We start from the raw sequence: 13,110 nt of genomic DNA on the forward strand, positions 1-13,110 counted from the left end.
CTTCTCATCCCCCTCTCCCCTATGTCCTCCTCTTCTCACCCCCTCTCCCCTATGCCCTCCTCTTCACACCCCCTCTCCCCTATGTCCTCCTCTTCTCCTCTTCTCATCCCCCTCTCCCCTATGTCCTCCTCTTCTCACCCCCTCTCCCCTATGTACTCCTCTTCTCCTCTTCTCATCCCCCTCTCCCCTATGTCCTCCTCTTCTCACCCCCTCTCCCCTATGTACTCCTCTTCTCCTCTTCACACCCCCTCTCCCCTATGTCCTCCTCTTCTCCTCTTCTCACCCCCTCTCCCCTATGTCCTCCTCTTCACACCCCCTCTCCGGTATGTCCTCCTCTTCTCCTCTGCACACCCCCTCTCCCCTATGTCCTCCTCTTCTCCTCTTCTCATCCCCCTCTCCCCTATACCCTCATATTCTACAGACTGTGTGTGACTGGCTTTACTGCCTCTGTGCTCCCCCAGTCTGACGAGTGGTAGACTGGAGGGATGGATAGAGAAATAAAGTGTGATGGTATTCAACCTAATATAACCTGTCAATAGTCACAAAGTTGTAAAGTCACTCGAGGAGCTTGTATTGCTCATCTTGTGAAGTTCATTTCCATGATAGTTAATGATCTCCATGTTCCTCTTCACCTGCCTTACTGCTTGTCTGTGGCCTCACTGGGGCTAGGGTTGGAGCTCCACGCCTCTCTGGGGACAGAGAGGGGGAGTGCACCCCAGCTGGAGGTGCTGCTCCTGGGGGAGATCTGAAGAGGAGACCTGGGTCTTTCACAGCTGGGACCAGGCCCACAGAGAAATGGTTGTTATGGAAACAGCTATCCTCCCTTTAGATTTCCCAAAACGTGGGGTCTCTATGTTTTGATGTGACCCCTGATACACTCAGACAAACACTCTAAGTTCTGGCTTTCTGCCATACATTTTCTTGTCTTTTCACATGGTCTCCCACTGTAGGCCTTCATGTGTGTTGGTGTGTGATGTAATCGTTTGTGTGTTTTTCTGGAGATAGTATTCTCTAGAGGCGTAAGGACCTTTTGAGTTTAGAAAATGAGGCCAATGGGGACGTGTGTGTACTCTCCATGTGTCAATCTGTGTGTGTGTGTGTGTGTGTGTGTGTGTGTGTGTGTGTGTGTGTGTGTGTGTGTGTGTGTGCGTGTGTGTGTGTGTGTTTTTCTGTCTGAGTGTGTGAATCATTTTAGAAGCTGTTTCCGGGGGGGACTGAGTGTGTGTTCACCCCCCTGTTCAGTCCATAGCTGCCTAGGCAGAGGTAAACATCAAGTCACCACTGCTCTTACACAGTCGGATCCAAGGTGACCAGAAGGTTAGTGAAGAGGAACCATGGAGCCAAGAGGTAAGAAACCTCTTCAATACTGTCTCTTCAAAACTGTGTAGTGAGTGAGTGAGCGAGTAAATTAGTGATTTCTTTGGCTCTGATAAATACTTGTATGCTTACCAAGCATCTGTATGCAAGGGGCTCCCGAATGGCACAGCAGTCTAAGAAGCTGCATCTCAGTGCTAGAGGCGTCACTACAGACCCTGGTTCGTTTCCAGGCTGTATTATAATCAGCTGTGATTGGGAGTCCCATAGGGCAGCAGACAATTGGCCCAGCTTTGCCTGGGTTAGGGTTTGGCCAGGGTAGGTCATCATTGTAAATAAGAATTTGTTCTTAGTTAAAAAGCATAATAGAAATACATTACTAAAGGGTTATCTTTATGAGAAATATGATTATAGTTTGGTCATTCCAAACACTTTCACTAATCAGAATAAGACATTCATCTATGTTTACCGAACGTCAAATTTCCAAAGCTATTTTAAAACGTCACATTTTTAAGAGTTTCAGTTTAAGTTTAAGTTTAGGCATTCACTCCAACATCTAGAATGAACTCTGAATGGTTAAAGGTAAAAGGTTCAAGGTTGGGGATAGGCTTAAAACTATTCAAAACAAAACAAATGCTTACACCCATCCACCATCCCCATCCACAACACTTTAGCTAATCTGAAAACGATTTGAAAGTAACAGCGCTCACTGTTGCCCCTAGTGGCCGGTTTCCACCTCATCTCCCAACGTCCTCAGAGATGGATGGACGTCGAACACTGACTTGTATCACGGGTGACTTGGCTGCATATTCCACAGGCATTTAGCAACTTTGAGGATTTGTGGGATGTGTTTTAGCATGGTTTAACCCTCTAGGGTCGATCTAAGTAACATATTTTTTTTTTATCTGTCAGTTTAAGATAGAGAGATCCATTTTTGCATCGGATGAATCTTAATCCACCGCATCTGGCGATGTTGAACTTCCTCATCTGCAGTGAAAGGTTGCAGAGCCAGAGCAGTAAGACATGAGACATCTGCAGTAAAAGGTGGCAGAGCCAGAGCAGTAAGACATCAGACATCTGCAGTGAAAGGTTGCAGAGCCAGAGCAGTAAGACATGAGACATCTGCAGTAAAAGGTGGCAGAGCCAGAGCAGTAAGACATGAGACATCTGCAGTAAAAGGTGGCAGAGCTAGAGCAGTGAGACATGAGACATCTGCAGTAAAAGGTGGCAGAGCCAGAGCAGTAAGACATGAGACATCTGCAGTAAAAGGTGGCAGAGCCAGAGCAGTAAGACATGAGACATCTGCAGTGAAAGGTGGCAGAGCCAGAGCAGTGAGACATGAGACATCTGCAGTAAAAGGTTGCAGAGCCAGAGCAGTGAGACATGAGACATCTGCAGTAAAAGGTGGCAGAGCTAGAGCAGTAAGACATGAGACATCTGCAGTAAAAGGTGGCAGAGCTAGAGCAGTAAGACATGAGACATCTGCAGTAAAAGGTGGCAGAGCTAGAGCTGTGAGACATGAGACATCTGCAGTAAAAGGTGGCAGAGCTAGAGCAGTGAGACATGAGACATCTACGTTGAAAGTTTGCAGAGCTAGAGCAGTGAGACATCTACGGTGAACGGTGGCAGAGCCAGAACGATGTTTGTCAGACCGGGAGACATCCAGAATATCGGTCTTCTCACGAAAATGTCTGTAGCGTCCAAACAGTTTGACCTACAAACTATTATGACCACTGTATGGAAAGGGGCGACTCTCATTTTGCTCTATGACCCCCACAATTGTCACATGACTTGTCTAAAGGTAACCGGTACTGGTTTTAAAAAATTAATGGAATTATGAAAGTAGTTTTGTGCCTACCCAAAAAAAAGGTTGAATATGTGTAAAAAAAAATATATATATTTCCTGAGCTTTCTTATTGTCACGCCCTGATCTGTTTCACCTGTCCTCGTTGTTGTCTCCACCCCCTCCAGGAGTCGCTTGTTTTCCCCAATGTATTTATCCCTGTGTTTCCTGTCTCTCTGTACCAGTATATTTATCCCTGTGTTTCCTGTCTCTCTGTACCAGTGTATTTATCCCTGTGTTTCCTGTCTCTCTGTACCAGTGTATTTATCCCTGTGTTTCCTGTCTCTCTGTACCAGTGTATTTATCCCTGTGTTTCCTGTCGCTCTCTGCCAGTGTATTTATCTCTGCCTTGACCACTAGCCTGTCTGCCACTTTGTATCTCCTGGACTCTGATCTGGTTTTGAACTTTTTGCCTGTCCACAACCATTCTCTTGCCCACCCCTTTGGATTAATAAACATTGTAAGACTCCAACCATCTGCATCCTGTGTCTGCATCTGGGTCTCACCTTGTGTCATGATACTTATATCTCCTAGATATAGAACAACCACTTCAAAACCTTGTTTGTAATTATTTTTTGCCATTTATGGATGTGTTATCCAATGTGTTTCTCAGGACTATAGTGGTGATGGCCAAAATAGATATTTTAAATAATTTTTTATATACTTTTTTTTTACACATATAGGGGTCCTCAAATTCCAAATCAAACAGCTAAATGATCCACACTATGACCGTCTTAAAATGATTCAATATGTTAGCTTACAACGGCTAAGACTTTTAACAATGAATTGTGTTTAGGGAGGACCATGTGTGTGTGTGTTGAGGTGTTCTGATGTGTTATATCATGCAGCCTCAGGTCAGGTGGCGTCGTCCTGCAGGCTGTTTCCTGCTCTACTGATGGCGGCATGGATCGTTGGCTGCATGGTGGTAGTCTATTTTGTCTTCGCCTAGGTACGGTGTGTGTGTGTGTGTGTGTGTGTGTGTGTGTGTGTGTGTGTGTGTGTGTGTGTGTGTGTGTGAGAAAACACATTTTACAGTATGGATATAATGAAGTTGAGTATGAACACCTGCCCTCTCTCCCAACAGAAGAGACGTCTAGTCCTTGTGCTTCATGTTGGAACTCACCTCCTGACGACAGGAAGCTGAATAGAAGACAAAGCAAAGCACCAAGAAGAATGTGTTTTTCTGTCTTTATGTACGTTGTGCAGAATCTACCGGCACGCCCAAATTACTCTTAGGCCTACATTCAATCAGATCACGCGTTTGATCATGTTTGATCATGTTTTGTACATTGGAGTTGTTAAATCAGTGAGCAGCAGCTCTTGTGATCATTGTCATGAAGCCACACCCACTCACGGTAGCAGTTCAGAACAAGACTGTGTAGGTTATATAGAACTAATGAAGCTCAAATAGAAAACCATGATTTCTATCAGCATAATGGAGGTGTAGATGACATCACACATTCCAGTGTTCCAACTTGTTAATTTGGCTTATCAACGCATCTCCTTGCAGCCAATGGCATTGTCCCTCTTTTGGTACAAAGATGGGAGTCGCTTGCGGATTTGACAGCTCTAGCACAGTTCCACATCAGACACCGCCGGCTAGCATGGATCTGATATAATCTAGTCCTTATGTCAGTGTCAATGTGTGATCTTATACTGCCTTTCTATCTGTGACTCATACATGACGTTTCATAAAGGATTTGTCTGTACTCAATCTGTACATAGAGATGGATGTTTATCTAGTTTAACAAACCAAAACACAAAAAATTCAATAAATAAATGTGCACATACATGTTATTCAATCATTGCATCCACACTGCTCTCGCACGTCAACGAGCGTCTGCGTAGCCAGGCACTGAAATGGAACTTGGTTCTATTTGTGATGCTTGACGTGCTGCAAATCCCGCCTCTCCCATCTCCTCATTGGTTTTTAGGAGCATATACAGTTGAAGTCAGAAGTTTACATACACTGAGGTTGGAGTCATTAAACCTCGTTTTTCAACCACTCCACAAAATTATTGTTAACAAACTATAGTTTTGGCTAGTCGGTTAGGACATCTACTTTGTGCATGACACAAGTCATTTGTTCAACAATCAGATTAATTCACTGTATCACAATTCCAGTGGGTCAGAAGTTTACATACACTAAGTTGACTGTGGCTTGGAAACAGCTTGGAACATTCCAGACGATGTCATGGCTTTAGAAGCTTCTGATAGGCTATTTGACATAATTTGAGTCAATTGGAGGTGTACCTGTGGATGTATTTTTAAGGCCCACCTTCAAACTCAGTGCTGCTTCGCTTGACATCATGAAATCGTACTGAGAGTAGCTGCCATTTTATGTCGATTGTGAATGAACATGTACGTTGTTAATAAGATATTTTGCTGTGTTTATTTGTATAATGGTTTTTCTGTTGTTTTGTAATGTGTTACTTTTGTGAAATTGATTCAACTAAACGTTAAATTGAGAATACAACACCGTATCACTCTCGTGATTATTTCTCCCCTGTTTTCAGGGGCGTAACATCATGAATCAAAAGAAATCAGCCAAGACCTCAGAAAAAAATTGTGGACCACCACAAATCTGTTTCATCCTTGGGAGCAATTTCCAAACATCTGAAGATACCATGAACAATCCCAGAAAAACAGCAAAGGACCTTGTGAAGATGCTGGAGGAAACAGGTACAAAGTATCTATATCCACAGTAAAATGAGTCCTATATCGACATAACATGAGACTGCTCAGCAAGGAAGAAGCCACTACTCCAAAACTGCCATAAAAAAGCCAGACTACGGTTTGCAACTGCACATGGGGACAAAGATCAAACTTTTTGGGGAAATGTCCTCTGGTCTGATGAAACAATCATATAACTGTTTGGCCATAATGACCATCATTATGGTTGGAGGAAAAAGGACAATGACCCCAAGCATACTTCCAAAGTTATGTCAAAATGGCTTAAGGACAACAAAATTCCGGCTCTCACAGACCTGTTAGTTTTCCTTTAAGAAGCCCTCCTGTTCTCCACTCATTACCTGTATTAACTGCACCTGTTTGAACTCGTTACCTGTGTAAAAGACACCTGTCCACACATTCAATCAAACAGACTCCAACCTCTCCACAATGGCCAAGACCAGAGAGCTGTGTAAGGACATCAGGGCTAAATTGTAGACCTGCACAAGGCTGGGATGGGCTACAGGACAATAGGCAAGCAGCTTGGTGAGAAGGCAACAACTGTTGCCGAAATTATTAGAAAATGGAAGAAGTTCAAGATGACGGTCAATCACCCTCTGTCTGGGGCTCCATGCAAGATCTCACCTCGTGGGGCATCAATGATCATACGGAAGGTGAGGGATCAGCCCAGAACTACACGGCAGGACCTGGTCAATGACCTGAAGAGAGCTGGTTTGATACCACAGTATCAAAGAAAACCATTAGTAACACACTACGCTGTCATGGATTAAAATCCTGCAGCGCACACAAGGTCCCCCTGCTCAAGCCAGCACATGGCCAGGCCCGTCTGAAGTTTGCCAATGGCCATCTGGATGATCCAGAGGAGGAATGGGAGAAGGTCATGTGGTCTGATGAGACAAAAATAGAGCTTTTTAGTCTAAACTCCACTCGCCGTGTTTGGAGGAAGAAGAAGGATGAGTACAACCCCAAGAACACCATCCCAACCGTGAAGCATGGAGGTGGAAACATCATTCTTTGGGGATGCTTTTATGCAAAGGGGGACAGGACGAGTGCACCGTATTGAGGGGTGGAAGGATGGGGCCATGTACCACGAGATCTTGGCCAACAACCTCCTTCCCTCAGTAAGAGCATTGAAGATGGGTCGTGGCTGGGTCTTCCAGCATAACAACGACCCGAAACATACAGCCAGGGCAACTAAGGAGTGGCTCCGTAAGAAGCATCTCAAGGTCCTGGAGTGGCCTAGCCAGTCTCCAGACCTGAACCCAATAGAAAGTCTTTGGAGGGAGCTGAAAGTCTGTATTGCCCAGCGACAGCCCCGAAACTTGAAGGATCAGGAGAAGGTCTGTATGGAGGAGTGGGCCAAAATCCCTGCCGCAGTGTGTGCAAACCTGGTCAAGAACTACAGGAAACGTATGATCTCTGTAATTATTTCTGTGCCAAATATAAAGTTCTGCTTTTCTGATGTATCAAATACTTGTGTCATGCAATAAAATGCAAATTAATTACTTACTCGGTTTACCCATTTATCTGTGGATTAATTGTCGGAGTAGAGGATTGTCGGAGTAGAGGACCTTGTGCATTTAAGGTAAAATAACAACCCAATATTTATATCCCAGGACAAATTAGCTAGCAACAGCAAGCTAACTAGCTTAATTGACATAAATGTTTTATGCTTTTTGACCTGTCCCCAATTTAATATAGTTGGTTCCGAGTTCGTTTTGATATTTCAATTGCGTCTGGTGTGGGAGGACAAAATCAACATGCGAGCCATGACGCACGCGGACGCATGAACACACCCGGTCTAGTCTGCATGTAAGGCTGTGATGCCATACAGTAAAACAACCCTTCTGGACCAGATGCCTGTGACCCTAAATGACCCACTGTCTTGTGAAATTCTCAGTGTGAGCAGCTGTGGTGATGTAATGTCCTTGAGTGTTGATGAACTCACCCTGGTTCAGCTGCGGTGATGTAATGTCCTTGAGTGTTGATGAACTCACCCTGGTTCAGCTGTGGTGATGTAATGTCCTTGAGTGTTGATGAACTCACCCTGGTTCAGCTGTGGTGATGTAATGTCCTTGAGTGTTGAACTCACCCTGGTTCAGCTGTGGTGATGTAATGTCCTTGAGTGTTGATGAACTCACCCTGGTTCAGCTGTGGTGATGTAATGTCCTTGAGTGTTGATGAACTCACCCTGGTTCAGCTGTGGTGATGTAATGTCCTTGAGTGTTGATGAACTCACCCTGGTTCAGCTGTGGTGATGTAATGTCCTTGAGTGTTGATGAACTCACCCTGGTTCAGCTGCGGTGATGTAATGTCCTTGAGTGTTGATGAACTCACCCTGGTTCAGCTGCGGTGATGTAATGTCCTTGAGTGTTGATGAACTCACCCTGGTTCAGCTGTGGTGATGTAATGTCCTTGAGTGTTGATGAACTCACCCTGGTTCAGCTGCGGTGATGTAATGTCCTTGAGTGTTGATGAACTCACCCTGGTTCAGCTGCGGTGATGTAATGTCCTTGAGTGTTGATGAACTCACCCTGGTTCAGCTGTGGTGATGTAATGTCCTTGAGTGGAGATGAACCTTCAGCTATCCATTATCAGTTCCTCTTGTTACCTGTGTGTCTGTGTGTGTGTGTGTGTCACACTTTGGGTAATACCTATCAAAAACATCAGATGTGATGATGTGGTTGCCATGGTTACCCCCCCCCCCCCCCTAAGTGAGAGTGCGAACACTTCTCGTGAAGGAGGTTGAGGAGGAAGAGGGAAGAGAAGAATGAACGTTGATGTCTGGCCTTTAAAAGCACCAGCAAAAAATATTGTAATCAGATTACAGATACTTTGGAAAAAAACTAGATGATTACCTCTTGGATTACTTTTAAATTCAGAAAGGATGTTTGTGAGAAAAAACTAATGTGACACCTTTCTGTTATCCCATTAATTAATCATAACCAATGGGTCAGGTCAGGGCCCCTGGGCACGTGCCCTTCATGCCTGGTCGGTAATTTGGCCATGATTACTACAAGTTTAGATAGCTGGCCATTAGACTATTTTACCAACAAACAAAAAAACGTTTGCTGACATGGGCTAATTGAGTGTCTGTGAGTGACTGACATAAGAGGAAAACTACTGATGGACAACCAAATTGACAACCACATTTGAAACTAAACCTTGTGAATTATGTTATTCAAACTCTCAACAGTAAGTTGAAATCCTGACTGAGTTCATAAATTTGAATACATTTGGCCGTGGTTCTATGTAACCACTTATGTCACTGATGCCTTGGGGTCGGCCCTGAGTACACCAAATGTTATTGTGTAATGAAATGACTTCCAGGTGCAGGGCATTAACTCAACACCCACATTGAATTTAATGTGTTTATTCATGTGTTTTTTTTTACCTTGGATTTTAATTTTTTTTTACACACAGGAATGCGCACGTCGTTGGGAAAATAGGTGTGTTTCCCCTGTAGCCTCAGGCCAAAGCTGTTCCTTCCAAACACAATGTACAGTATGTGGTCATAAACACCATGTTGGTGTTAGGCACCTCGATCGAGGTTAAGTGTACTGTTCCTCCCTGTAACCAGGGTGGAAAGTACCCCGGCGTGCTGATCAAGAATCAGATGAGATCATCACTTAAAGTAATGTAAACTACACTGACTCAAGAACATAAACTGATGTCAGGTCTGTCGGGTGTTCTATGGTCTGTTTCCATAAAGAATCTTGGCTGGATCTTTAGTCCCCCATTAATAGGTATTACCAACTCACTTCTCAAACAGTCGTGAGATAACACTGCATAGATTTGAACCCCTCGGGGGAATTTAGGAAGTGGCAACAGTCTTCAGATGTGTTAGAATACGCGGGACAATGAAACGCAGTGTTGCTTACAGTGATATTCTGCAAACACAATCTGCAGAGGCAAAATCAGTGATAAAACAAGAAAAAAGCTTTAACAAGTTCATTCCTGATCCAATGGTTAGAAGGCATTGTGGATCCTGGATAGGCTTACTAGTTGCACTAAAACTCAATTCTCTCACATACTGTTCATTTAAACTTAACTCTGCGTGCAGTATTATAAACTAGCCACATGGTGTCACTGTTTTGCCTAGTTAGACCAAGAGGAAAGCTTTTTGTTCTGTGTCAGGCAACAGGCCAGGATTCAATCAAAGGCTCGTTATAGAGCAGGCTACTATATCAGGCTTTTAAAATGAATTTATACTTTAGCTGACGGTAGTGTTTACCGTGGATGCGATCTCTGCAAACATCAGAGAAAATGTCTTTAAAAGGCGTATTGTAGGCTGTCTAGTGCACTGCTCTACAATGTGTCTTGGACTGAATCCATGTCAGTCATTTAACATGAGGTTTGTAATAATTCCCGGGGAGATATGTCACCATTGTGGAGTGTCTGTGACCTGCAGTATTCTGCTGTCTGTTGTCATGGTTACCGTAGCATCAACGACACAGCACCCAGCCACAGATGTCCGTTTTCAGTCACATACATTGTCAATGATCTGTGTCTACAGTAAGAAACATGACATCGTTACGTGACAAATGACACAAATGTGCAGAGAGATTGTCCCCCATTTAATTTCTTACTTTGATCAATGCTGGAAATCATCATAACAGTCGTACTGATGGCTCCTCCTGGCTACAATCCCTCCTCGTCTGATTCCAAAGTGCTGTGTGTCTGTCAGTGTGATCACAGTGTTTACCTCACAGTAATGGTTGAGATCATGGCCCTCTCCACAGTCTCTCTCTCTCTCTCTTCTGACATCTGTTCCTACAGCCTGTCTGTCTGTGCTGCAAACGGCACCTTTCTCTCATTAGTCATTTGAACCCTACTGGTCCACTATAAATGAGAGGACGTTTCCCCCCACTTCCTGTGAAGACAGCATCCCCAGCTGAAAGACAGACTGCCCAGTGAGAGGCCCAGTGTCCTACTGCGAGACCTTAATTTAGACCAAGGTTACGCTAGGTGATTATGCTTGGCCTTACATAATACTTAGTGCACTTCAAAGTAGGTATGCACACTTCAACGTAAGTAGGTTCTCCACAACAAGTGTAGAGTAAAGTGTCTCTTTCCAAGCAAATTGGTACTCCAAAATAAGTGTACACTTCACTGTGGGCTCTACTCCAAAGAGTAAATATTCCTGCTGAAGTTAACACAAACTTCACACCCAACAGTAAATGTTCACCACCTCCCACGCAGTGAAAACATGTCAGTGTGTGTGGGTGTGTGTGTCTGGGCCAGTATGTGTGTGTGTGTGTGTGCCTGGGCCAGTATGTGTATGTGTGTGTGTGTACCAGTATGTGTATGGGTGTGTGTCTGGGCCAGTATGTGTGTGTGTGTGTGTGTGCCTGGGCCAGTATGTGTATGTGTGTGTGTGCCTGGGCCAGTATGTGTGTGTGTGTGTGTGTGCCTGGGCCAGTATGTGTATGTGTGTGTGTGCCTGGGCCAGTATGTGTATGTGTGTGTGTGTGTACCAGTATGTGTGTGTGCCTGGGCCAGTATGTGTATGGGTGTGTGTGTGCCTGGGCCAGTATGTGTATGTGTGTGTGTGTGTGTGTGTACCAGTATGTGTGTGCCTGCGTCAGTTCCCTCTCCCATCCCAGTGTGATGTCTAAAACACCAGGAGTCACATGACGTCTGCCAGGGCATTCCAAACACTCTGTGAGCATCAACACACAGACCCCCCCCCCCCACTCTGAGGGCCATCTAGAGGCTACAGGACCAACACACAGACCCCCCCCCCCCACTCTGAGGGCCATCTAGAGGCTACAGGACCAACACACAGACCCCCCCCCCCCCACTCTGAGGGCCATCTAGAGGCTACAGGACCAACACACAGACCCCCCCCCCACTCTGAGGGCCATCTAGAGGCTACAGGACTAACACACAGACCCCCCCCCCCACCACTCTGAGGGCCATCTAGAGGCTACAGGACCAACACACAGACCCCCCCCCCACCACTCTGAGGGCCATCTAGAGGCTACAGGACCAACACACAGACACCCCCCCCCACTCTGAGGGCCATCTAGAGGCTACAGGACCAACACACAGACCCCCCCACCCCCACTCTGAGGGCCATCTAGAGGCTACAGGACCAACACACAGACCCCCCCCCACTCTGAGGGCCATCTAGAGGCTACATGACCAACACACAGACCCCCCCCCCCACCACTCTGAGGGCCATCTAGAGGCTACAGGACCAACACACAGACCCCCCCCCCCACTCTGAGGGCCATCTAGAGGCTACAGGACCAACACACAGACCCCCCCCCCCACCACTCTGAGGGCCATCTAGAGGCTACAGGACCAACACACAGACCCCCCCCCACTCTGAGGGCCATCTAGAGGCTACAGGACCAACACACAGACCACAGCACCACTCTGAGGGCCATCTAGAGGCTACAGGACCAACACACAGACCCCCCCCCCCACTCTGAGGGCCATCTAGAGGCTACAGGACCAACACACAGACCACAGCACCACTCTGAGGGCCACCTAGAGGCTACAGGACCAACACACAGACCACAGCACCACTCTCAGGGCCATCTAGAGGCTACAGCACCAACACACAGACCACAGCACCACTCTCAGGGCCATCTAGAGGCTACAGCACCAACACACAGACCACAGCACAACTCTGAGGGCCATCTAGAGGCTACAGGACCAACACACAGACCACAGCACCACTCTGAGGGCCATCTAGAGGCTACAGGACCAACACACAGACCCCCCCCCCCCCCCACTCGAGGGCCATCTAGAGGCTACAGGACCAACACACAGACCCCCCCCCCCACTCTGAGGGCCATCTAGAGGCTACAGGACCAACACACAGACCCCCCCCCCACTCTGAGGGCTATCTAGAGGCTACAGGACCAACACACAGACCCTACCCCCACTCTGAGGGCCATCTAGAGGCTACAGGGGAAACACACAGACCCCCCCCCCCACTCTGAGGGCCATCTAGAGGCTACAGGACCAACACACAGACCCCCCCCCCCACTCTGAGGGCCATCTAGAGGCTACAGGACCAACACACAGACCCCCCCCCCACTCTGAGGGCCATCTAGAGGCTACAAGACCAACATACAGACCCCCCCCCCCCACTCTGAGGGCCATCTAGAGGCTACAGGACCAACACACAGACCCCCCCCCCACTCTGAGGGCCATCTAGAGGCTACAGGACCAACACACAGACCCCCCCCCCACTCTGAGGGCCATCTAGAGGCTACAGGACCAACACACAGACCACAGCACCACTC

The 13,110-nt window shown here is 46.5% G+C and overlaps 1 protein-coding gene and 1 long non-coding RNA gene across 2 annotated transcripts in view; one reads left to right on the top strand and one right to left on the bottom strand.

Moving 5' to 3' along the window:
* LOC109905886 (extracellular calcium-sensing receptor-like) overlaps positions 1 to 10,724 on the bottom strand; it is a 31,121-nt gene extending 20,397 nt beyond the window's left edge. Inside the window, exon 1 of the mRNA XM_020503539.2 lies at positions 10,438 to 10,724. Coding sequence (XP_020359128.2) covers positions 10,438 to 10,462 — 25 coding nt within the window. The 5' untranslated portion in view covers positions 10,463 to 10,724. The remainder of the gene's footprint in view (positions 1 to 10,437) is intronic.
* LOC109905887 (uncharacterized) lies at positions 1,245 to 4,996 on the top strand. Its single transcript, XR_002257330.2, has 3 exons — positions 1,245 to 1,347; positions 4,006 to 4,106; positions 4,242 to 4,996. It is a non-coding gene; the product is annotated as an uncharacterized LOC109905887 (long non-coding RNA).
* Positions 10,725 to 13,110: the final 2,386 nt, after the last annotated feature.

Source organism: Oncorhynchus kisutch, linkage group LG15, assembly GCF_002021735.2.
Source record: "Oncorhynchus kisutch isolate 150728-3 linkage group LG15, Okis_V2, whole genome shotgun sequence".
In the NCBI taxonomy this organism is placed as follows: Eukaryota; Metazoa; Chordata; class Actinopteri; order Salmoniformes; family Salmonidae; genus Oncorhynchus; species Oncorhynchus kisutch.